We start from the raw sequence: 27,277 nt of genomic DNA on the forward strand, positions 1-27,277 counted from the left end.
GCTGCAGTGGGGATTTTTCCTCCTTTAACGTCTGCCAATTCTGTGCAGGGTGGGCGGGGCTTGGGAAAAGGAAGGAAAAGAGAGAGAGGGAAGACTAGCTCACACAGCAGATGGAGTCTTTTATTCCAGCAGAACAACTCTCTCTCTCTCTCTCTCTCCCCCTCTCTCTCTCTCTCTCTCTCCCTCTCTCTCTCTCTCTCTCCATCTCTCTCTTTCCTGCTCTCTCTCTCTCTCTTCCCCGCTCTCTCTCTCTCCCCCTCTCTTTCCCCCCCTCTCTCTCTCTCTCCCCCTCTCTCTCTCTCTCTCTCTCTCTCTCCATCTCTCTCTCTCCTGCTCTCTCTCTCTCTCCCTCTTCCCTGCTCTCTCTCTCCCTCTCTCTCTCTCTTCCCCGCTCTCTCTCTCTCCCCCTCTCTTCCCCCCCCCCCTCTCTCTCTCTCTCTCTCTCTCTCTCTCTCTCTCTCTCCTCTCCTCACTAGACCACAGTCATAACTAGTGACAATGAGTGCCTCAGAACAAAGGAAATCAGCAAGCCTGTCTCTATGAGCGCAAAGTGAACATGGACAGTCTGAGCTTAGGAACCAAATGTGTTTTTCTTCAGGGATGCACAGCGAGGGATGAGTCACCTTGTGTTCTGTAAAGGCCTAGCTCCCTCAACTGCTCAAAATCCAAGTGGTTTTAATGGAGACCTGTGTATTAAATGTGTCTATAAATCCGAAATGGTCCGATGGCCTTTTCCAAGACAGTGAGTCACAAGGCGATTGAACTTTGCCTGATGAGATGACCACTGACATGGGTTGATGGAATATGAAAAGAGCATCTCTCTCTCTGTATGTGTATTTGTGTGTGTGTGTGTCTGTGTGAGTGTGTGTGTGTGTGTGTGAGCGAGGTGGGGGGATGGGGTGAACTGTGCTTCTTTTGTTTAATGTTTTAGTGTTCGATTGACCTGTCTGTATGATGGGGCGGGGTTTAACAATGACTCACTGGTCGCCGTCTTCCCGGGTCAGCCTGGCAATGAAAAATGGGTGAAAGAGTGATGAAGGAGTTAGGAACATTAATATGCAGAAGTGAAGTCATGGACAGTGCTGTTCGTTTCCTATACCGCACACAATCATCATCTTTCTGTGCTTGAGGGAGAGGAAAAAATAAATACATTTTTGAAACCATTGGCCTCTGTGCATGTTGTATAATATCGAGTACACAATGGTGCTTTTTCTTTGTTTGGAAGACTCTCCTATTTCTCTGTAAAAAAAAAAAAAAACAAAAACAAAAAAAAATCACATGGCTACCGAGTCTCCACTCTTCTGAGGCTCAGTCTGATCGGCAGAGTCCATGATTGGCTTAAATGCCACAATGGAGAAGCTCATTGTAGGACCGAGGTAGCAGTGTGGCCGTTGGCCAGGATAGCAGTCTGTCTGAGCCCACGGTGTAACACCAGCTCTGCTTCTGCTCTGGGCATCTCTCTCTCTCCCCCTCCCTCAATTACTGGCCCATTTTCCAGTCTGTCTGTGACTGCTCTCATCAGGACCTCAACAACCAGCACGACTTGACCTGCTTCCTCCATTAAACTCTCACCTTCCTACCTTGCTTCCCATCTTAAAGTTACCCAAGAAGCCTGCCTGAAATGTTCTTGTTTGCTTCATTTTCACACTGCAGTATGCCCCTCGTGAACCCACTGTGAGGTGTTAATAAGTAACGTGTGTGTGTGTGTGTGTGTGTGTGTGTGTTGGTATGTGAAGCAGGTATCTCATGGCCAGTTCACTCTTTACAGTCATGAAGGGATGGAGGCTCCTGCATCAGAGAATAGGTTCATTTCTCTCATCACCAAGGCAACCGCTGCAGTCATATGAGGAGTCGGCCATTTTAGAGGTCTCAGTCGTTGCAAGTCTGCTTTAATAAAATGGAGGCTTACTAAGGTCTACTGCAAAGTATCAGACTAGTCTATATTAAATTATTGTTATTAACATTATATTTTTATCACAAATTGTAGTAACTGTATGCTTTGTTTAATGTGTTAAGATGATTTTAAATCTTACTTTTTTGAGTAAAACCAAATAAATTGTTGCATAGCTGTTGGGATTAAAAAAAACTGCATCAGTGTGTTAATGGTAATATAAAGGCCATCTTCTTTATCTAGATTTTTACCAGGCTTTACAAACACTATACCAGTATCTCTCAACCTGACTGACACCCAGTGAAATCTGATGGGAGTCTGTCCTACATGTCACACTGCATATGACCTATATAACACCCTGAGCATGCGTCATTATGTTTAAATAGAATATTCAATTAATTTATAACCTGCTTAACAGTTTAAGTCTTATTATTTATTTCATAGCTCTATGATGTTCAGTTTTGGTTTAGAGATGGCCTTAGATAATATTATAATGAGTTTAATTTAAAAAAGATTTGGTACTAATCAGTGTGACAGACAAAAGTGTTTTATTAGAGGGTCCAGAATATACTTGTATCTATTCTAAACAGCTCTACTGTACTGGAACATGCCATCAGATCAGTGTAGCACTGGATCGGAGAATGTGGCCTGTTTTATATGGATAAAGGATTAGGACTAACGTATGCATTTTGCCATAGCCAAAATATGCGAATAGTTAATGTCAGTATATGCACAGTAATATGTTAAAATGTTACTGTTTCCTCAAGATATTTTTATGATAAGGATTTTAGAAATCAACAGCAGACATGGTTGTGAGTTCTGACAAACTTTTATTTGAAATGTAAGTGTTCCATTAATAAACAAGAACATAAACAAACCAACAGCCATATAAATATCTGCATATAAAATAAAAGTAACATGACGCGGTAAGCGTTTAAAAAAGGAACGTTAGCATGGTCGGATACAGAAAGGTATTCAAGCAGGAGACAGACATTTCTATATATTCATAGTTAGACAGGAATGGCATTCCAATAGCATTAACAGTTGACTGTAATTACAAACACAGAGGACTATAGAGCAACGGGGAAGGGTTAGGCCACAATAAAATCCATATGCAACTTTTTTTAAATTTTTTTTTTATTTTTAAAAGTTCAGATGATTGAAGAAAGAAAGTGAAAGAAGAAAAAAACACAAAAATATGCACAAATTTCACGAGCCTAAGCTACGATTCTGCATCTTCGGTGACTGCAAGTTATATTTACAGATGAGATTAGTCAGTTAGCTTGAAGCTTTTGTATCCATACCACTACACTTTATCAGAGTTGTTGGTTTTTTTTTTTTACTTTTTTGTTTTCTAAAAAATACTGAAACATTCCTGTGTTAGCCTGATCTCTGTGGCTCTAGATTTCACAGACAGGTTACATATCTCTTTTTACATGGCAATGACAGGTTGCTGTATTTTGCGTTGTGCAGAGTATATCAGGGTTCTGGGAGCTGGGTGAAGACATCACACCTCTGGCCTTGTGTTCTGACCTTCCTAGATGGAAGGGCCATTACAGGAAGTACATTTGCTCAGTTGAGGACCATTTTAAGGTGTTGCAGAACCAAGACTTGTTGGGCTGGGATCTTCACTTACACCCCCCTATCAGTGCACGCAGAGGACTTACCCATCCATATGTTTTATTCATCGGTCTCTGCAGCTTAGCAACCCCAAACACCACACAGAAAAACGCTGCAACCCTGTCACCTTCTCTCCAAGCACGTCACCAGTGTGCTCTTCCCCCTTCAGTATGACTCAACAAATCCGGCTTAACGCAGACCAAAGGCCTGCGTAGCAGCCGCCTTATCTTTGTTTTATAAAACATGGCATACTTCATCTAATGCAGGTCCACAAGATTGATATACAGCTATAGTATAATTCATATAACATGTAATGGGTGATAATATCAATAACCTACCATTGCCTTAGTGGCACTAAAGAATTTAAGGAGACTGAATTCAATTTTATTCTTTTTCCTACAATACAAACAGTCCAACTTTTCAGCTGCTGGTGTTTTACAAGGAAAACGCATTCTCTTATTTCTAAATATGTTTTAAGATCTACTGCAAATTGTAATTTTCACTTTAATATCTTTCCACACTGCATAGTTCATTTCCAATACTCTTAAAGAGGTCAAAGTTGATCATGCAAAATCAAGAAAGAAAAAAGGAAAAACAACTTTGGGGAATATGGCACATTCTCTTGAAAAAACACCAACATTTTCAGTCTTTTTGCCACAAAAAGCAACTACTTTGTATTAGAAAGAACAAAAAAATCCTTAACATGACAAACAAAATCGGCATATTTGTTCAACAATGCTAGTTATCTTACAGGACAGACTTCATGTTCTCCGTGATCAGCTTTGGAATCTGAACACATCTTGTCCTGTTCGAGCCCTCATGAAGTTTCCATTTTAAAGACAGGCTACAAAAACTACCAAACATAAGGGACTGGTGAACTGCTTGCATCGGGGACTAAAGCGGTACAAAATCAAAACAACCTCAAACAAAAGGACAATATAAATGAATATCTGACAACTAAGGGATTTTCCAGCGATGGACAAGTTAAAACGCACTGAAGGGAAAGGCTGGAATCCCACAAGCTGTGCTCCACAGCTATGGAGACGTGACTCCAGCCTGTCTTACTTCTTGTCCTTCTTGGTGACCTTCTTCTTGCTGGCAGGTGTCGGGGCGGCCTTGGGGGCCTCGGCGGGGGGGAGGGCCTGAGGCGGGGGCAGGGCCTGTTGGGGTACCTGCTGCTGCTGGGGGTTGGCGGTCAGTGTGGCGGTGCTGCCCGGGATGTAGACGTTCTGCCGGTAGTCGGGGACGTACTGAGCGTTGTAGCGGGGGCCCAGAGTCGCTGTAGCTTCACTCACTTCTGAGGGGAGAGTGAGACCCACGGATGGATGGGTGGAGGGGGGGATTGTGAAAGGTGAGAGACACAATGCGTAGGACGAAGGAAAGCAAACATGGGTGGAGGTGGGTGTAGATGCATGGGGAGAGAAACGAGGGTGGAGGCGGGGTGGGGAGTGTGGAGTGAGGCGGAAACAATGAGGGGAACATGAACGTGGTGGTGAGAGAGAGGAAGAGAAGGTTATAACATAGCATTGTTTGGCAGAAGATGGCCTACTGACAGGCTTGCAGTGACTACTACGGTTTCTCCTGTGGCCTGCTTTTCACTACCCCTCCCTCCATGCATTACGCATGCTGCCACACACACACACACACACACACACACACACACACACACACACACACACACACACACACACACACACACACACACACACACACACACACACACACACACACACACACACATTCTCATGCATGCCTGAATGCTTGGAACAAGTGTGTGTGTCACATGTACACACTGAATGATGCTCACATAGCAACATACTCAAACAGCGCACCAAAACCGATCACTGCTCAAAGCGCTTGTAAAATTCATGCATCTGTTACAGGCAGGTGCGTGTGGCTCACAAACAAAGCCTGCCTTTATCCCTGAGCCAGAGCAAATTCCATGCCAGTCTTCAGTGACCATAATACGTTGTTAATCTGGACTGGATGCCTGCAGTGAATTTTGTGGCAGTTTCCTTCATAAAGGGTAAATGGAACGAATGCATAGTGTGCTGTGTTTTGGGCTCTAACTGTGAATAGCCATCCTGAGGATGGCTTAGCCGCACTGCGGAGCGTTAGCAGGGGCAATGGTCACCTCACACAGTGACGAGCCAGTGTAGTGCTGGCACACCAGCTGCAGCTGTGTGTCCAAGGAAGAAAGAGCGCTCTGTCCCCAACCGCTCCATTAGTCTGCTATGAGTCAATGAGCGCTTGGCTGCACTGTGCTTAATGAAAGTATCACTCTTTTCTCTGTTCTCTCTCTTCTTCTCTCTATTCTCCCACCTCCTTTTAGCACTCTGTTTCCTTTCTTTCCTTGTGCCGTCTAACTGCTGGCTGGTGCTCTGCCCTGACAGCTTGACCTTGAGGTGTGAAGTCACTTCGCCGCAGTGGTATAAGTAAGTGTCAGGAGCGCGAGCTGTACGCGGTGCAGACGGGCGGCACTCGGATGTCACAGGGGTTCAAGCACATTTGTGCCCACGTGCTGATTTGTCGTTTGGCCCTCTGCTTTCATGCCGCCGCTCAGCTGGGGCCCGACAGAAGGATGGGCACGAAGGGTCCGCTGGGAAGAAGGGCAAGCTCGCACATGGCAGGAGAGATAGAAAGGGGAGGAGAGAGAGAGAGAGAAGGAGTAGGAGCGAAGCTCACCGTTTGCAGCTGCCATGAGAGCCTGAAGCTGTTCGGCCTCGGTCGGGGGGTTGGGCCACGGTCCGGTTCCTACCACGGCACCTGGGCCAGCCTCCTCAGGACGAGCAGCGGCTCTGTGCAAAAAACAGGTGGGTTTAGTGTCTCGCAGTGAGGCACACAAACACTCGCACACAAGTGCCCGCCCTGTCGCCGGGTTTGTCAGCATAGACACGCCAGGCTTACGAGACAAGACAGCCATTTTGAAACAGCCATTTTGTGTGAAGATCAGAAGCAGCACACGGCAGTTGGAAAATGGAGGCTGCAGTCAAACTGAACACTTGTGTCTGTAATGTAACCAGACAGGCAAACAGGTCAGCACGCGCGCACGCACGCACACACAAAGAAACATGTATATTGATTTTCTGCTTTTGCTGATGTATTATATGCTCTGCATTCTGCTTAGCAAGCTTGGATTAGCTGGTCTCACACAGTGCTCTTCAATTTTCAGAGCTTACTGCATATTCTTTAAAAGTGAGTGATTTTGCTTGCTGTTGGGCCTGCAGGAGTCAAATCTCTTCACTCAGGCCCAGGAAGATTTCGTGCGTCTATATTTTAGCTCTAAATTGTGTGAAACCTGTGGTGAATATTAATCCCTGTTTGTACAGATGATTGTGTTAAGAGTTGAATGGTGTTGGTGTGGAGCTGATGATGTGTCTTCTCTGCTGTGTTAACCACACAGACATATCAACACAGAAACTTAAAAGTCAAGAACAGGACAACAGAAATACTCTCTGCTCTATGATGACAGACTACACACAGTCGGCCCTGTGGAGGCAGTGCGGACCCATTTCAAAGAGACAAATACATGGCACTTTGCTAGGCAAGGATACACACAGTGCAGCGGTAGCCTACAGGGCAAGATGCAACACACAGCCTTCAGGGCTATACACATGTCCAAAGGTCTTGTATCTTAGAGGACAAAACTGTTCACATCTTCAGTATACATAGCATTTATATTGGGAAGACAATTGGACAATGTATAAGCAAAGCTGGAAGACACACTGAGTAGCTCTAGAAGACCTTAACATATAAATAAAAAGTGCCCCCCCCCCGACGGCTATGGGGCTCCCAACATGAAGCCAAGCTGGACCACACACTATCCTCCACCTCTTACTCCACTCTACCTGGACTTCTTGTAGGGAGTCCATTTCTGCTGCAGGGTGTGGAACCTGTGCTGGCTGGAACACAGGGATAGGAGCAAGCGGCTGTCACTTACTCATCCACTGGCCAATGAGGATGAGACTGACATCTGTCTCCTCTCAAGGTATTTTAACCAAGTGTACATTTTGTTTTGGTCAGATATTTGATTAGTCCTGAACTAGGCTTGGTGTGCTTTCACAAAATTGATTCTCTGTGGTCTGTGCTTTAGTAAAGAATTAATTTCACTGCTCACCAGCAGAAAAACGTGAACGAATTTCTAGTTAGTATGATGTCACATTTAGATGTTTCACTTAAATAAACAAATGCCCAATGTTTCCAACCCCCACCCAGATTAATTTTCAGAGGAAAAGAAAAAACCCCAAATCTGTTTATTCTCAGATTGCATAGCAGCCACATGGATTAAATTAAAAACAACAAAGGGTGTCAAAATGTAATCCCAATAATAATTGAGGTTACCTAATCAGCATGCTAATGTGTCAGAACACTTACCCACTGGGTCCGGGCCTCTGGTTTGGGGGTAAACGCCAGTCGTTGTTAGGTGGCTTTTGCTGAAAAAGAGACATACTGTGGTCAAGCATTAGGCTATGAGACTGATAAACACATGTGCTCTGTTCCAGAATGGGGATACATCTGTGCTGTCATAAAAGCTATTGTTTCTGGAGCAGAAAATGGTGTGATTATAAAACAGTAGAGAAAAACAGGAAATTGACTGAGAGGATTCCTAATAGCCAGACACACCACTGAGTTGAACATACAGGCATTCAGTACTCGAAACATACTCGAAATGTAATCGAAACACGTGATTGCATCTACTCAATAATGCACACTGATTCATTCTGAACTCAGTAAGAGTTACTCAGTGCTGTATACAAGAGTGTCTGATCCATAAGTGTCTGATCCATAGCTGCATGAAAAGGCTTGCTTTCAACGTGCTTAGCAGTGCTAGGGCCTGCACACACTGAGGGTTCCTGGTCTAATATTGTGAAATCTTATTCATTATAGCAAAATCATCACATCTAGTCTACCAAGGTGTTCCTTTAATTTCCTACCATAACGACCCCCCCCCCCCCCACACACACACACACTAATTTTACCCACATTAGTTTAGCAGGTGGAGTTTGAACACAGATTCATCCTGCAGTCTGAGAACCCTCTACAATGTACAGACAACCCTTTTGAAGAACGCCCCTCTGCGCATAGCAACAGTAGCAGCAGCTATGCCATCGGGACCACAAGCCAAATGCACTTACAATACATCCATTAATGCCTTTACCCCTTGCTGTTGCTCATCAGTGGTGGCAGAATATTGCAAACACTAAGGGAATATTCAGAAAGCGCATAGACACTGAGTACCCAGTTGGTGCCATAAAGACCAGAGAAATGGTTCATATGGAGAGGGCAGTTCAAATCAAGCCAACCCCGTGGGCTTGAATCTGGTACGACTAATAAACACACACGCTCACACACTTTTTTTCCATTTACAAATGAATCCTCCCCCCTGTGACAACATGTGCATAACCAGCATGTTTCAGCATAGGATGTTACAAGGTAGGCTTCTCCCTGAGGTCTAATGGAATATTCACACCCCCTACAATGCTCCACCCTGCGTTTCAGTTGAGAGACAGCTGCCTAGCTAGGCAGCATTCATGGACAGATTTTGCATGCTCCCCAGACAAAGACCTCTTTCGAAGGGCATACCTGTCTTTGAATAGGTATGCCTAAGTTTGGCCAAATTTGTAGGCAGCATCACATTTAAACTTCCTGGGGAAGGCAATGCATCAATTCTGTTTACTGAACCAGCATTACATGAAAGTTTGGAAAACCTGGCACACGCTACTATCACTTTGACCTAAGATTTTTTTTTTAAATAATTGGAATCCTCTGTCTTGTAGCTAAAGTTTTCTTCCCTGTTTTAATCAGCAGACATATGTGTTGCTTCCATATTTATTTGAGCAACTAAGTAACTTAATGCAACTTAAAAGCCAGTGCATGTACCTTGCTATCCAACATTAGGTAACTAACTCACTCTTTATCAGAAGTGACAGCACACACACACACAAAAAAAGTGCCAAACAAAAAATAGATGCTGTTAGTTTGGATGCCATCCTATCAGATAATCCAAGAGGCTAGCAAGTGATTGTGAGTAAACAAATATTACATGTACAACACGCTACAAGTTTTGTCGTATGATAATGAAGATGGTCTAAAAACCTCTCACCAGCCAAACACATCAGCAGTCTCCAGGGAAACTGCAGATTTATCACTAGCATTCTTTGTACTTTGACCCATGTTCCTGCCCCACTTCAGCACATTAGTATGTTTTCAATATGAGAGCACCTACTGAAGTCTCACCTTCATGAATGAGCTACCAAACAGCCTCCTGGAAAGGCTTGCGCTCACAGCACCTTGTGGTGCCTTAATGAACACAAAATCTTTCTGGCTGGAGCTGGTGGAGAACCAGGATCTGGCCATGTGGTGGTCCTGAGGGCCCCCCACCACCTCCATGTATCTAACAGGACCTTCAGTGTTGAGCTGCAGGCGGAGGTCCTGACTTGGCTGCTGCCGTAGTGCCTGCATAAAGCTCACTCGGTCCATCAGAGAGGTTAGATAACCATGGCACGCCAGCCATCGCACCATTACCACGGCGACAGTCACCACCGAGACAGCTATGATGCAGGACAAGGTAACGATGAGGTAGAGCGCTAACCTGGCCGAGCCCACCGGCATCCTGGAGGGTGAGCTCCTGCGCTCAGATAAGTCATCCACTGTTTTCTCAGTCACAGTGATGTTGACGGCCACGGTTGTAGAGAGCGCTGGCCTGCCGTTGTCCTGCACATGCACCATGAGGCTGAATACACTCCCGTGTTTCTCTGGCTCTAGCTTCCTGGCTGTGCGCAGCTCTCCTGTGTGTGCTCCGATGTGGAACAGTGCTGCATCCGGCCCAGACAGACCATAGAGGAGCCATGCGTTGTACTCGCTGTCTCCGTCCACGAATGTCACACGACTGACCAGGTGGCCGGTGTCAGCCGGGCTTGGCAGCAGAAAGTGCAGCGTGCCATCAGGCGGAAGGACAGGGTACAGCAGCCTGGGGGGGTGGTCGTTCTGGTCTATGATAAAGACATGGACCGTGGTGTTGGTGACATAAGCCGGGGACCCGTGGTCCTGCACCTGCACCACAACCTGGAGGACGTTCAGGTGTTCACAGTCGAGCGCCCGCAGGGCGTAAATCTGGCCTTTATCTGGACTTATGTACACGTATGAGGACATTGGTGAGCCGTGGACGTCAGCATCCACAATGGAGAAAGACAGAGTGGAGTTCTCGCCCACGTCTGGGTCAGATGCAGACATGGTCAGAAGAGGCGTATTTGGGACATTGTTCTCAGCTACAGCCACAGAATAGGAGGGTTGAGGAAAGGCTGGGGCATTGTCATTAACATCTGAAACGTAAATCACAAAGGATTCCTGTGAGGAGCGGGGCGGGGAGCCAGAGTCAGTGGCAGTAACAGTGATGGTGTACTCAGTCAGGACTTCCCTGTCCAGAGAGCCATCTGTCATTATGGTGTAGTGGCCCTCAAATGAATGACTGATCTTAAAGGGCAGCTCGGATGGGATGCGCACACTCACTTCACCATTCCCCCCCGCATCCTCATCCTTGACGCTGAGCGTGGCAACTGCAGTGCCTGGCTTCACATCCTCTCTCAGTTTGTGTGACAAAGAACTGATGCTGATCACTGGGGTGTTGTCATTAATATCAATGATCTCCACCTTAATGTTACATGAGCCCTCCATTGCAGGAATCCCCCTGTCTCTGGCCTGGATTGTGATGTCATACACACGTGCTTGCTCATGGTCTAAAAGACCTGTCACTCTGATCTCTCCTGTGACAGGATCTATGCTAAAAAGGTTCTGAATGTAGATTAAAGTGTATTTATCAAACGAATATAATATTTCTCTGTTCAGACCATGATCAGCATCAGAAGAATTGAGGGCTATTACTAATGTTCCAGGAGGAGAGTTTTCCAAAAGTGTTACCCTTTTCCCCGGCTTATCAAACACTGGCGCGTTGTCATTAACGTCAAGAACGTTCAGAAAAAGTACAACAGTTCCAGACCTTTCTGGTTTACCGCCATCAACTGCCGTTAAAATTAAGCGGTATGCATTCTGAACTTCTCTGTCAAGAGGTTTGCTTAACACCAAAACGGGAAGTTTGCTACCGTCACTTTTTGTTTCCACTCTTAAAATAAAACAGTCGTTCTGGCTGAGAGCGTAAGAGCGTAGAGAGTTGAGACCCACATCGGGGTCGTGCGCACTCGCCAAACGGAATGTTGTTCCAGGAGCGGCGGCTTCGGAAACCTCCAAAGAGGTGTTGTTATTTTCGAAAACGGGCGCATTGTCATTCACGTCTACGATTTCTACGGTAACGTGATGTAATTCCATGGGGTTGTGCAGAATAATCTGAGTCCGAATATGACACGATAAACTTGGCCCGCAAGCGCTTTCTCTGTCAACGGCGCGTTTCATGACTAAAGCTCCACTTTTGAGATCTACTTCAAAGTATTTAACATTAGATTCCGAGACGATGCGAAGTTCCCTATAAATTATCATTGGAACGTCCATACCCAAATCCTTTGACATGTGGCCAACAACAGTTCCGGGTTTAGATTCCTCAGCTACAGAATAAAGAAGTTCTGAAGCTTCGACTCCAAAGAACAAATATTGTAGAACAATCCATGAAACCACGATCAAAATAATCGTTGTGTACATCACTTTGGAGTTCATTTCCAAGAGGATCGATTACTGTAATAAACAAACAACATAAAAAAAAACGTCTGGATAAAACGCTATTGTGTGGTAAATATAGAGAAACATCTGATTTATACTTTATACTACATCTGTTACAGCATGTTTCTGTGATCAGGTTTCTCTTTGTCATCGTGCTTTCTGAGTTCTTGAAAGCAGCTAGCAGGTGGGGGGGGTTGTGCCTCATAAAAGAAGTGCCTTTCTATTGGAGGAAAGTTACTTTCCCCAAAACAGTGCCTAACCGGGGACAAAGAGGGATCATTTTAGGGGTGAAACAGAGAAACATCTGCCGCCGCAGGCAAACACACACACACACGCACGCACGCACGCACGCACGCACGCACACACGCGCGCGCCTGGGTAAATGACATGATAAAGATCAAGTAGAAAAAAATATACATATTCCTGGAGAATCTGCTCACCTGCTGACTCTCAAACGTCCATGTGCTGTCAGGTAACGACGCGTCAAGCACGTTTAGTGTGTTTGTAAAGTCTGTGGTGCTGCTGGGCTTAACGAGGGTGAAATCACTGAATTCTGACATTGGAGACAGATAGGACCCGAAGGACTGACTCTGAGACATCATGTCTCCTCCCAGCACTTCCACGTACTTAATGGGTCCGTCAGTGTTGAGCTGGATCTGCAGGTTTCTGTTGGGGTTTTTATATCCAGAATCGCTCCGTCTCATACAGCAGCTCGAGCTGCCGCTGCTGCTTCGAGCGCATTTCACCAGTAGGATGAAAAATGTCAACAAACACAACAAAGATACAGAAGCAAGAGAGATGATCAGATATAATGTGATTTTGCCACTTTTCTGATTGAGCTCTGTAGTTTTCTTACGATAGTCTGGTACAGGCTCATGAAAGCCGTCTTCTATCAGTATATCCACGGTGACTGTGGTGGACTGAACTGGTTCTCCATTGTCCTTTATCTCTATCAGCAGTCTCTGAGAGGAGTCATCCTGCTCTGAAACAGAGCGCTTAGTCCTCACCTCTCCCGTATGCAAATTCACACTGAATAGGGACGCGTCCGTCGCCTCCGCTAGCCGATAGGAAATATAGGCGTTATGGCCCGAGTCAGCGTCCACTGCTGTTACCTTAGTAACGAGGTGTCCTGCTTTAGCGGAGCGGGGCATCCTCTGATGAGAGACGGAGCCCATGACTGCGGAGGGGTAAATAACCACGGGGGCATTGTCGTTCTGGTCCAGAATAAAAATGTGAACTGTGGCGTTGCTGGTCAGAGATGGGGAGCCGTGGTCTTTCGCCTGAACTTGGATCTGAATCACTTTCGATTTTTCGTAGTCAAATGAATGCATGCTGAAAATACTTCCATTGTCTGAATTTATATAGACAAATGACGACATTGGGATGTCTTCAGCTTTGGAATCAATTATTGTATAAGATATTTTAGAATTTTCTCCGACATCAGGGTCTAAGGCTGACACCGAACAAATTATAGAGCCCGGACTGTTATTCTCTTTTACATACACTTTGTAAAATTTATCACTAAACTTTGGTGGATTATCGTTAACATCGAGAATTTGAATAGGGATTATTTTTTTGCTACTCAAGGAAGGAGAACCCGAATCCAAAGCCGTTATTTCTACTTTATATTCCGGGAATATTTCCCGGTCTAAGACCCCATTTGTCAATAATGAATAGTCATTAGAGAAAGTGGGTTTCAGTATAAAAGGAGTATCAGTCTGGATCTGTAAAACCACTTTTCCGTTGACACCGGAGTCCACGTCGCGTGAACTTATCAAAGCTACAACGGTGCCAATCGGCGCGTCCTCGCGCACGGGGCTAGGGTTGGAGGTGAGGACTATCTGAGGGGAATTATCGTTCACATCTAAGACTTCAATCTGCACAGTACAGTGGCCCTCCATTTCGGGGCTTCCTTTGTCTTTCGCGCTGATCTCTATATTGTACGCGGGGGCAGTCTCAAAATCCAGCTGCCCGTTTAAAATAACGTCTCCAGTTTGGGGATCAACGTAAAATAACGAACGTATGCTGTCGAGTGTATGTTCTCCAATTGAATACCCTATCTCACCATTTGGGCCTTCGTCCAAATCATTTGCATTAACTTTTAAAAATGAAGTCCCCCGTCTCGAGTTCTCAGGAATGTTCACTTTGTATACAGTTTTATCAAATACGGGGTTATTGTCATTGATGTCAAGTACTGTGACATTTATCTGAGAGGTGCCAGATCGAACTGGATTTCCTCCGTCCAGTGCCGTTATTAGCAGCTGGTGAACAGCTTTGTTTTCGCGGTCAAGAGCTTTCTCCAAGACTAATTCTGGCACTTTACGGCCATCACTAAGATCCTTAACTTTCAAACTGAAGCATTCATCTTTGCTCAAAGTGTATGATTTTAAGGAATTACTGCCCACATCTGGGTCTTGCGCGCTTTCCAAAGGGAAGCTCATTCCAGGCACAGTCGACTCTGCTATTTTCAGCGCGCGGTCAGCTGACTGAAAATGAGGGTAATTGTCATTTATGTCCAGTATTTCAACATCCATTCTGTGAAGCTCGAGGGGATTCTCGATTATGACTTGAACTGGCAACAAACAATTTGCGTTCTGACCACACAAACTCTCTCTGTCTATTCTTTCGCTAACGACCATCTCACCTTTTGCTAAATTCATGCTGAAATACTGCTTACCTGTTTCAGAGGCTATTCGCAATTTACGATCATAAAGCTCAGATATTTTCAAGCTTAGGTCTTTAGCAATGTTTCCGACAACAGAGCCCACATTCAATTCCTCTGGAATCGAATAGCGAGTCTGCGTGTCTGCGTTATTCCACAACAGAAGGAAAAACATCCAGAACAAATGGCATCTCCTGCCTCTAAACCACGCCCTCTTTGCCATTTTGATACAAAATCCAGAATCACTACATAGATGTGAATTTTAAAATCCCACAAAAAAGCAGCGTGACTTGTCGATTTCGTCCTTCCTCTATATTAAAATCCATCACTATCTGCGAGAGGAGAGCATCATCGCCTCTGGGGCTGTGCATAGTACCAGTCACTGTGATGGGGGAGGGAGTAGATCTCTTTGTACAGCCCTGAATATTATTGGAGCCCTAAGAGAACCTACAATATCCAATAGCAAGACAGCCTCCTTTTAAAGATACACACTCCTTCTACGTACACACACACACACACACACACACACACACACACACACACAATAAATATTTTTTTTTTTTTTTTTTTTTTTTACTGCATTTAAGACTACGTGCTTCTTTTAATAAAAATGGCCAGGATACACTACACAAGTCATGATGCTAAAGGAAACCTTGGCTTATCCAAATATTACTCAGCCAAGTGTTCCTGTACACTTCCAGCAAGGGAATCTGAAGCATTAGGTTTTTATATTAATACCTGCAAAAGAGCAATTTGTAACATAAATTACAACAAACCTGCCAAAGACACTTAACAAAGGAACAATACTCTGCACTTAAACATTTAAGAAAAAGGAGTGACATTGTTATTAATCCAGCCGATAAGGGTGGAGCTGCTGTCATTTGGAGAAAAGACCTTCACAAGAAGGAAACAATCAAGCAGCTTTGATACTTTTTTTTTTTTAGGCGGAACAGCTCTGACATCACTCCACAGCTACAGTCCTCTATTCCACCCACTATTAATCATACGACTTGAGCAGGACATCTCCCTGATGCTGCGCGAAAATCTTATTGTACATAATTCTCATTGTAGCCATTTCTATCTTCTCCCTAAAATTCATAAGAAAAACAATGCTGGACGTCCTATTGTATCTGTTTATTCCTGCCCAACAGAAATATCATTCCAGTTTTTGGATGACATTTTTCAACCAATTGTTCAGTCCTTGCCTACATATGTTAAAGGCTCTTCACATTTTCTATAAATCCTTGAATGCCTGAAAGAACAAATGCTACCTGCCAACCCCTTGCATTTTTCAATGTACATTATAAGTTTATACATGGTCATCTCTATTGTTCAAGTTCAAGTTCAAGTTCGGTTTATTCGTCACATACACAGTCATACACAGTATAACGTGCAGTGAAATGGTGGAGAGTGCTCTGTCCAAACTGAGGAAGAGAAACAGGGGTGCATAGAGAAAAATATATATATATATGCAGATAAATATATATATTCTATGTATGTACAAAAATATTGAAGTTGGTTTGAGAGCTTTAAAAAATTTTCTTGATGCAAGACCTGAAAAGAACCCTCCCATCCTCTATGGGATATCCTCTTATGATTGTCAAAACTTGTGTTAACCCTGAATTGCTTCACCTTTGACTCCAAGTACTTCTCACATATAAGCAGAGTAGCATGGGTACTAAAATGTAATCATCCAATGCTAACCTTTGTTGGATTAATAGAAAAATATACTGAGATACATTGATGACATTTTTGCTATAGCTGCATGCCCATTAGAAGAGCTCCAGCTGTTCAATTCTTCATTCAAGTTCCATCCAGCTCTTGAATATACATGGAATATAGCACTTACTGGCAAAAGGATAACATTTTTGGATCTTTGAGTGAAGTTTGGAAATTCTTGTTTAAGTACCATCATCTAGTATAAACCTACATAGTCTTGTTACTTTCTGATTCTTTACATTTCAAGGCCTGCAAAAACTCCATCTCTTACTTACAACCACTTAGACCTAAACACATTTGCAGTAAGAAGAAAGACTTCCTACAGAAAAGTATGGAAATGCTTGAATATTTTCAAAACAGTGGGTTTCCTGAAGAAGTCATAGATGATGCCATTGTTTGTGTTTTATGTGTTCAGAGAATGGACGCGCTGACCTATAAACATTTCGCTGTTTCACTGACAACAAAAAATCCTTTGGTGCTCACTTATCCTACAAATAAAACAGTGACCAATGTTATAGTTAAACACTTCAGAATCCCCCAGGATGATGCAGTGACCACATCCCTTTTTAAGGATGCTCCACTAATCTCCGACAGATGAGACAAAAGCATCAAAGACATGCTCGGCAAGAGTGAGATAAATGACCATTCATATAATAACTGGTACTGTAGCCTGTAACTGCTCTAGATGTGCTACATATAAATGTATTACCAAAGTCACTAAAATAACTGGCACAAAAGGATTGTCATTACCTATTCTTCTTCACGCATTAGTGTGGGAATTGTCTACTGGATTACTTGCCAGAGAGGCAATCAGCTTTACATTGGAGAAACCAAGAGAAGGCTTGCAGTTTAGTTTGATGAACATCTTCGTGCCATCAGAATAAAGAATTTGTCCTTTCCAGTGGCATGACATTTTAATACTAATGGATGTTGCATTAATGACATCTGTTTGCATTGCCACTTGTTGATATGGCAGCAATAAGAAAAAGAACTGATCTACACTCTTGCAAGTTTAGAACCACATGGAATGAATGTTATGATATAAATATTTACTTTTTCATATAAAATGATTCCTAACTCAGAAGCACTTTGCTTTCACAACTGATGAACTACTTCTGTCTGAGTAACTATGGAGTTTGCTCACCTGCTGACTCTCGAACGTCCATGTGCTATCAGGCAATGATGCATCAAGCACATTTAGTGTGTTTGTAAAGTCTGTGGTGCTGCTGGTCTTAACGAGTGTGAAATCACTGAACTCTGACATTGGAGATAGATAGGACCCGAAGGACTGACTCTGAGACATCATGTCTCCTCCCAGCACTTCCACGTACTTAATGGGTCCGTCAGTGTTGAGCTGGATCTGCAGGTTTCTGTTGGGGTTTTTATATCCAGAATCGCTCCGTCTCATACAGCAGCTCGAGCTGCCGCTGCTGCTTCGAGCGCATTTCACCAGTAGGATGAAAAATGTCAACAAACACAACAAAGATACAGAAGCAAGAGAGATGATCAGATATAATGTGATTTTGCCACTTTTCTGATTGAGCTCTGTAGTTTTCTTACGAGAGTCTGGTACAGGCTCATGAAAGCCATCCTCTATCAGTATATCCACGGTGACTGTGGTGGACTGAACTGGTTCTCCATTGTCCTTTATCTCTATCAGCAGTCTCTGAGAGGAGTCATCCTGCTCTGAAACAGAGCGCTTAGTCCTCACCTCTCCCGTATGCAAATTCACACTGAATAGGGACGCGTCCGTCGCCTCCGCTAGCCGATAGGAAATATAGGCATTATGGCCCGAGTCAGCGTCCACTGCTGTTACCTTAGTAACGAGGTGTCCTGCTTTAGCGGAGCGGGGCATCCTCTGATGAGAGACGGAGCCCATGACTGCGGAGGGGTAAATAACCACAGGGGCATTGTCGTTCTGGTCCAGAATAAAAACATGAACTGTGGCATTGCTTTTTAGAGAAGGAGAACCGTCATCTTTTGCTTGCACAATAATGCTCAACATTTTCATCTTTTCATAGTCAAATGAGCTCATACTGTAAATACTACCATTCCCAGAGTTTATATAGAAATAAGATGATGTTGGAATTTTATTTATATTACTGTCCACTATGGAGTATGTGAGTGCAGCATTTCTGTCTATGTCACTATCAAATGCAGTCACTGCAAACAGTGAGTCACCTGGTGGATTGTTCTCTTTTACGTAGATGCTGTAGAAAGGCTGTGAGAAGACTGGCAGGTTATCGTTTACGTCCAGAACTTGAACACTGACCATTTTTGCAGATTTTAAAGATGGCACACCAGAATCACAGGCAACTATTTCCAAACTGTATTCCGATTTAACTTCACGGTCTAAAATTGAGTCTGTTACCAAAGAATAGTGATCATCAAAGGACGGTTTAAGTGCAAAAGGAACATCTGGCGAGATATTTAGCTGGACTTTGCTGTTATCACCGGAGTCCAAGTCTCTAACATTAATTAGGGCTACTACGGTTCCGACTGTCGCATTTTCCGGTACGGGCCTGGGTACTGACGTGAGAACAATCTCGGGCGCGTTGTCATTCTCATCCACTATGTCTATCAGAACCGATGAGTGACCCTCCAGTGCTGGATTTCCTTTATCCTTTGCGCATACATCAAATGTAAATGACTGGGTAGTCTCATAATCCAAGTTTCCGATCACTGTAATTTCTCCCGTGTCGGGGTCCACTTTGAACGCCCGTTTCACGAGATCGGTGGTGTGTGCACCAAAAATGTACTGTATTTCACTATTTAAACCTTCGTCTAAATCGCTGGCTTTTATGCTAATCACACTTGAACCAACGATAGCACTTTCATGCACGTATGTTTTGTACGTAGCGAGTTCAAATTTGGGTTCGTTGTCGTTATTATCTTGTACATTTATCTGTATTAATGCAGTGCCAGATTTCACCGGATTCCCACCATCCAAGGCAGTTAATATCAGCTTGTGAACAGACTGCTTTTCTCTGTCCAGTGCTTTTTCCACAATCAGTTCTGGCACTTTTCTTCCATCTTTTAGGGTTTTCACATTCAGCCGGAAAAAATCGTTTTTGCTAAGTGAGTAAGAGTTTAAACTGTTACTGCCTACATCCAGATCCTCGGCACTTTCAAGAGGAAATCGAGCCCCCGGAATAATAGATTCCGGAATTTTTAACAAGGCGTCTGTTGTATAGAAATTTGGCGAATTGTCATTTATATCTTGTATTTCTATCTCAACACGGTGTAGCTGCAATGGATTCTCAATAACAACTTGCAGCGGCACGAGACACCTGGCGTTTTGTGCGCAAATACTTTCCCGATCAATTCTATCATTCACGTGCACTTCACCTTTTTCTGAATCGATACGGAAATATTGTCTACTGGACTCAGATGCGATTCGCAACTTACGGTAGGCGATATCCGAAACATCTAAACCAAGGTCCTTAGCGAGATTTCCGACAAAAAAGCCTTCTTTTAATTCCTCTGGTATGCTGTAGCGAATCTGGGCTCCAGCTATATTCCACAATAGAGAAAAACCGAGCAGCCATGACGCTGCGCGTTTCCACCCTCCGTTTATTCGGTGTATCATGTCCTCGGTATGGTTTTCCTATCCATCCGTATTTCTTCCACATTCACGGTTAAATGCAATGTTGATCCGTATATTAATTCCACATTTACAGTCACTTCGGCCAACTAGCTACGCCACGAACACCACGATAACCAATACAAAGCGCGCATCCTTTTTCTATACACTCATCATTGTCCGGATACTGTGGAATGGGGAGGGAGTAGATCCCGTTGTACAGTCTTGCTAACCATTGGCACGGAGGTTAGTTCGTGCTCCTCCAATGGGAGACGAGGAGCCTCTTAATTCGTAAGGTGCTTTTAGACTTTGTGTTTCACCATTGCTTCGAAACAGAACAGCATAAGTTTTCACTGATGTTTTTTGAATTATTAAAATCAGATGTAGGTAAGAAAATTGACTAAAATCTTGGTGCCTCTTAAGGTAAAAACTAACTTGCCCAGAAAGAAAGCAATTGATTATTTTATATTAAATTATGCTTTTCAAATGAATTTGATATTTATTTAGCATGTTTTAATGCACAAAACAGGAAAATGAAATCGCTGGTGCAAATTCGCTGTCCAAGGTGCCGGTACTGAAATCAGTGTTAAAGTCGCTCACTCGATCTCATGAGTTTTCTTTATCGCCATAATTACTCATAACACTACATAAATATAATAAAACATAAAACAGCATAATACTATTTGAAGGTCGAACTTTTTTCTGATGTTCAAGAAAAAGATGATGTTCGCTCACCTGTTGGCTCTCAAATGTCCACGTGCTGTCAGGTAACGACGCGTCCAGCACGTTTAGTGTGTTTGTAAAGTCTGTGGTGCTGCTGGGCTTAACGAGGGTGAAATCACTAAACTCTGACATTGGAGACAGATAGGACCCGAAGGACTGACTCTGAGACATCATGTCTCCTCCCCGCACCTCCACGTACTTAATGGGGCCGTCAGTGTTGAGCTGGATCTGCAGGTTTCTGTTGGGGTTTTTATATCCAGAATCGCTCCGTCTTATACAGCAGCTCGAGCTGCCGTTGCTGCTTCGAGCACATTTCACCAGTAGGATGAAAAATGTCAACAGACACAACAAAGATACTGAAGCAAGAGAGATGATCAGATATAATGTGATTTTGCCACTTTTCTGATTGAGCTCTGTAGTTTTCTTACGATAGTCTGGTACAGGCTCATGAAAGCCGTCCTCTATCAGTATATCCACGGTGACTGTAGTGGACTGAACTGGTTCTCCATTGTCCTTTATCTCTATTAGCAGTCTCTGAGAGGAGTCATCCTGCTCTGAAACAGAGCGTTTAGTCCTCACCTCTCCCGTATGCAAATTCACACTGAATAGGGACGTCGCCTCCGCTAGCCGATAGGAAATATAGGCGTTATGGCCCGAGTCAGCGTCCACTGCTGTTACCTTAGTAACGAGGTGTCCTGCTTTAGCGGAGCGGGTCATCCTCTGATGAGAGACGGAGCCCATGACTGCGGAGGGGTAAATAACCACGGGGGCATTGTCGTTCTGGTCCAGAATAAAAACGTGAACTGTGGCGTTACTGCTCAGAGATGGGGAGCCGTGGTCTTTCGCTTGCACAATAAATTGCAATATTTTCACCTTCTCGTAATCAAAGGAGCTCATACTATAAATCGTACCGTTCTCGGAATTTATATAAAAGTAAGATGATGTTGGCACATGGTTCGCACTCGAGTCCATAACTGAGTATGTGAGAATGGCGTTTTTATCAGCGTCAGTATCGCCAGCAGCCACGGAAAGCAGAGACACACCTGCCACGTTGTTCTCTTCTATATACAAGTTATACGAGGGGTGTATGAAAACTGGAGCGTTGTCATTTACATCAAGTACTTTAACATTTATCGTCTTTGTTGTTCTAAGCGACGGAAAGCCAGAATCTGTTGCAATAATTTCAATGTTATATTCTGAGTTTAACTCGCGGTCCAGGACTGAATCCGTTACCAGAGAATAGTGGTTATCAAAGGAGGGTTTCAGTTTGAATGGAAATCCACGGGAGATTTTTAGGTCAACTTTGCCATTATCTCCCGAATCCAAATCCATAACGTTAATCAAAGCCACAACGGTACCGACTGAGGCATTTTCTGGCACAGGATTCGGTAAAGATGTAAGCACGATCTCAGGAGCGTTGTCATTTTCGTCAATAATAAGGACCTGAACTGAGGAATGACCCTCTAGTTTTGGATATCCTTTGTCTTTAGCACAAACATCAAATGTGTATGAATTTGCTACCTCATAATCTAATTTGCCAGTGACCGTTATTTCGCCAGTATCCGGATTCACATTAAAAACTTTTCTTACGTGATCAGGCGTATGCGTGCCGAAATAATACTGTATTTCGCCATTAATTCCTTCATCTGGATCTGTGGCCTTAATTGTTACCACGTTTGAACCGAGAGCAGCGCTCTCCTGTGCTGTTGCTTTATACGTTGGCAGTTCAAATTGTGGCTCATTATCATTACTGTCTTCAACAATGATCTTTAATAACGTAGTTCCAGATCTTACCGGATCTCCTCCGTCTACGGCGGTTAATGTGAGCGTGTGACCGAGTTGCTTCTCCCTGTCCATAGGTTTATCAAGTATAATCTCCGGTACTTTTCTACCATTTTCGAGACTTTTTACATTTAAACGGAAATGATCGTTTTTGTTTAAAAAATAAGATTTTAAGCTGTTGGTGCCTACGTCTGGGTCCTTTGCACTTTCAAGGGGAAAGCGAGCTCCTAGAGTTGCAGATTCAGCTATTTTTAAAATGCTTTCTTTCGTCTGAAAATTTGGCGCGTTATCATTTATGTCCTTTATTTCTATTTCAACGCGATGTAGCTGTAATGGGTTTTCTATAACTACCTCTAATGGCAACAGACAATTTACAATCTCTCCACAAAGCGTCTCTCTATCTATTCTGCCGTTCACTATTAGCTCGCCTTTTACTGAATCCACACTGAAATACTGTCTGCTAGACTCTGAAGCGATTCGTAACTTCCGATAGGAAATATCTGAAATGTCAAAATCAAGGTCCTTGGCAATATTTCCTACGATCGACCCTTCCTTTACTTCCTCTGCGATGCTGTAGCGAATCTGGGCTCCAACTGTATTCCACAACAGATTAAAAACAAACAGCCGAAACACTGCCCGTGTCCAACCTCGGATTCTTTTGTGTCTCATTTCCCCGATATGGTAGCCCTTTCCATCAATAAAGCTCCACCGCACAACCACGAAAATACCAAGGCTTACTCTTCATGGTATGAACGCAAGACCAATCTATTCGACGTGGTCGCTTTTTGATCACCATTGTATCCAGTAGTGCGAGCGCAGCCCCCTTCTCTACAGCCTTACCATTGTACTGGTACTGTGGCGGGAGGAGGGAGTAGATCCCTTTGTGCAGTCTTGCACACCATTGGCTTAAAGCTTAGTCCTCTTTCGTCCAGTGGTTGACGTGACACATTTAAAGGGATAGCAAACCGGCTGTTAAAGTTTTATTGGTGTCTGCTTGTCCATAAATATACCTTTTCGTTGCTGCATTTTCCTCTTATAAGTTTGCCTTATATTTTTACACACGTATAAATGTGGCAAATTCAAGCAGTAGAATATTAAATTTCCTGAATTAATTTAGCGCCTGAAAAAAGACAAACACTCTTTTAATTTGTGGAATGATGAATGCATTACAAAGAAACGGAAGAAAAAATACGAATGTGTTGCCGCGAAACTGAAAGGAGCTGTTCAATTACGTGGTTCTGAAACAGACATCATAACTAACACACACACGCAAATATCCAACGCCTCCTCTCCTCTCTCCCGCCCTCTCGCTGGCTCTCTTTTATACACACACACACACACACACACACACACACACACACACACACACACACACACACACACACACACACACACACGGCTAAAACAGAACAATATTTCCAGATTGCCAAGTTTTTAATAACCAAGCTGTTACCGTGCATATAACTGAGCTACATCATAACCGATGTGGTTATAGCATAGCCGGAAAAAGCCAACTGAATGTTAGTAAACAAATAAAATATACTAAGTCTCTCACCTGCTGACTCTCAAAAGTCCACGTGCTGTCAGGTAGCGACGCGTCCAGCACGTTTAGTGTGTTTGTAAAGTCTGTGGTGCTGCTGGTCTTAACGAGTGTGAAATCACTGAACTCTGACATTGGAGATAGATAGGACCCGAAGGACTGACTCTGAGACATCATGTCTCCTCCCAGCACTTCCACGTACTTAATGGGTCCGTCAGTGTTGAGCTGGATCTGCAGGTTTCTGTTGGGGTTTTTATATCCAGAATCGCTCCGTCTCATACAGCAGCTCGAGCTGCCGCTGCTGCTTCGAGCGCATTTCACCAGTAAGATGAAAAATGTCAACAAACACAACAAAGATACAGAAGCAAGAGAGATGATCAGATATAATGTGATTTTGCCACTTTTCTGATTGAGCTCTGTAGTTTTCTTACGATAGTCTGGTACAGGCTCATGAAAGCCGTCTTCTATCAGTATATCCACGGTGACTGTGGTGGACTGAACTGGTTCTCCATTGTCCTTTATCTCTATCAGCAGTCTCTGAGAGGAGTCATCCTGCTCTGAAACAGAGCGCTTAGTCCTCACCTCTCCCGTATGCAAATTCACACTGAATAGGGACGCGTCCGTCGCCTCCGCTAGCCGATAGGAAATATAAGCGTTATGGCCCGAGTCAGCGTCCACTGCTGTTACCTTAGTAACGAGGTGTCCTGCTTTAGCGGAGCGGGGCATCCTCTGATGAGAGACGGAGCCCATGACTGCGGAGGGGTAAATAACCACGGGGGCATTGTCGTTCTGGTCCAGAATAAAAACGTGAACTGTGGCGTTGCTGCTCAGAGATGGGGAGCCGTGGTCTTTCGCCTGAACTTGGATCTGAAACAGCTTAATCTTTTCGTAATCAAAAGAATGCATGCTGAAGATGCTTCCGTTTTCCGCGTTTATATAAAAATAAGAGGAGAGTGAAATACCCCGACTTTTCGACTCTATAATGGAATATGAAATTTTGGCATTTTCTCCCTGATCTGGATCAAAGGCAGACACTGTACATAAAATATTACCAGCATTTACGTTTTCTTTAACATAAACCGTATATGAAGAGTGTGGAAATCCCGGGGGGTTGTCATTTACATCTAATACATCAACCGGAATTTGAGTTTTAGACTCAAGTGGGGGCGTTCCAAAATCTTTAGCAATTATTTCAATTATATATTTAGGGAATATTTCGTGATCTAAACTTGAGTCCGTGATTAATACATAGTAGTTAGAAATGGACGGTTTTAGTGTGAAAGGTAAACCTGGCTGTATGCTCAGATGGACTTTGCCGTTTTCTCCAGAATCACCGTCCCGAGCTCCAATTAAAGCTACCACGGTTCCGGGAGCAGCGTCTTCTCTGACCGGTTTAGGAAGAGATTTCAAAAGAATCTCTGGCACATTGTCATTAACGTCGAGGATTTCGATTTCAACGGTGCACAGGCCCTCCAGAGGTGAAGCCCCTTTGTCCGTGGCGATAACCTCAAATTTAAAGGAACTCACCAATTCAAAATCTAAATGATCTTTCACCGTGATGGCACCTTGCTCTGAGTCAACCGAAAATAGGTTCTGAATGTTAACTGGAGTGTTCGGTTCAAATGAATATGTCAGCTGACTGTTTAAGCCTTCGTCGGAGTCTAATGCCTTAACAGTCAGAAGTACTGTACCCTTTGGGCTATTTTCGGGTAGTTTGACCTTATATGAAGGCTTTTCAAAAACGGGAGAATTATCGTTGCTGTCTTGCACGCGAACTATTATCGTTGTGGTCCCAGATCTTGCAGGAGTTCCACCGTCCAGCGCAGTAAGCAAAAGGCTATGTGATGACTGCTTCTCCCTATCTAAAGCCTTTTCCAAAATCAATTCCGGGATTTTGGTATCGTCTTTATTTTTCACACTCAAAACAAAATGCTCATTTTTACTCAGTACGTACGAGGCTAAAGAATTCGATGCTATATCTGGGTCTTTTGCCGGTTCCAAACGAAATCTTGCTCCAGGTGTCTTAGCCTCGTCAACATTGAGAACAATTTGATTATTGAGGAAAAAAGGAGAATTGTCATTTACATCCCGTATATCAACTTTGACGCGATACATTTGTAAAGGGTTTTCTATTATTGCTTCTAGAGTTAACATACACTTGGGGATCGATCCACATATCTGTTCTCTATCGATTCTATCAGTGATTTTTAGTTCCCCCTTACCCAAATCAATACCGAAATGCTGCTTACCATACTCAGCTGCTATCTGTAACCTACGATCGGATATTTCAGATAGTTCAAGCTCCAGATCTTTCGCGATATTGCCAACCACAGACCCTATTTTCAGTTCCTCGGGAACAGAGTAGCGAATCTCCGCATCTGATGTATTCCAAAGTAGATAGCACAGCCACAACGCTTGCCACGAGAAACGCGTTTTCCATATTACCGTTCCCATCTCCACAAATGTGATGTTGTTAAATATTCTGCGCCCAAAAGCATCGCAAGAAACGATTTTAAAAAATGTTCGCCCTAATCCTTAAATATCATCGGCATGTGTTGGTTTTAAAGCGGCTCCTCATTGTGAACGTAGTCCAGTCGGTCTGAGCTTTGGCAGTGGCTTTGGCTCAGTGGCTTGGATGAGGGAGTAGATCTCTTTGTGCATTTCAGCACGCGATTGGTGGACAGCGCTCCAATAGATTACAATCTTGAGTGGTGTCTTAAAGGGACATAGACAGTCTAACAGCAGTAGCGAGTTATCCGTTATTCTCAGTAACAAATATATATTAGTTTATATTAATTCAGTAAGTGAACCAAATGCATCTTATTATTTATTTAAACAATTCGAAAAAAATAATGCATATAAAAATGTTAACCTACATATAGAAAACATGGACAACGTCCATGCATGCACGCACAAACAAAACAGATCTGGTTGAAGGTCATAAGGTTACACTACGTCCTTTAGAGTTTTGTACATTGGAACCTGGTTGGCTAAGATTGTCTTTTCTGGATAAGATATTTTGCTAACCTGCAACGATTCTCACGTCACTGGCGTTGATCGCTGTCCCTGTACTCATAGTCAGCAGAAAAA

At 43.6% G+C, this 27,277-nt stretch overlaps 1 protein-coding gene across 50 annotated transcripts in view; it reads right to left on the reverse strand.

Annotated features, from left to right (window-relative positions):
- Window positions 1-2,701: 2,701 nt before the first annotated feature.
- Window positions 2,702-27,277, reverse strand: part of LOC113588740 (protocadherin gamma-C5-like) — a 206,836-nt gene continuing 182,260 nt past the window's right edge. For 23 of the 50 annotated variants that reach the window (XM_035535502.1, XM_035535497.1, XM_035535495.1 and 20 more), the window contains 4 exons: window positions 7,886-7,944; window positions 7,360-7,413; window positions 6,197-6,309; window positions 2,702-4,808 (listed from right to left, as the gene is read on the reverse strand). In XM_035535502.1, coding sequence (XP_035391395.1) covers window positions 4,573-4,808; window positions 6,197-6,309; window positions 7,360-7,413; window positions 7,886-7,944 — 462 coding nt within the window. In that variant the 3' untranslated portion in view covers window positions 2,702-4,572. Of the gene's footprint in view, window positions 4,809-6,196; window positions 6,310-7,359; window positions 7,414-7,885; window positions 7,948-9,748; window positions 12,344-12,618; window positions 15,376-20,877; window positions 23,513-24,202; window positions 26,429-27,277 lie in introns of those variants that run through there. The other 27 variants (XM_035535515.1, XM_035535516.1, XM_035535521.1 and 24 more) reach the window with 11 other exon arrangements.

Source organism: Electrophorus electricus, chromosome 17 (genome assembly GCF_013358815.1).
Source record: "Electrophorus electricus isolate fEleEle1 chromosome 17, fEleEle1.pri, whole genome shotgun sequence".
Lineage (NCBI taxonomy): Eukaryota > Metazoa > Chordata > Actinopteri > Gymnotiformes > Gymnotidae > Electrophorus > Electrophorus electricus.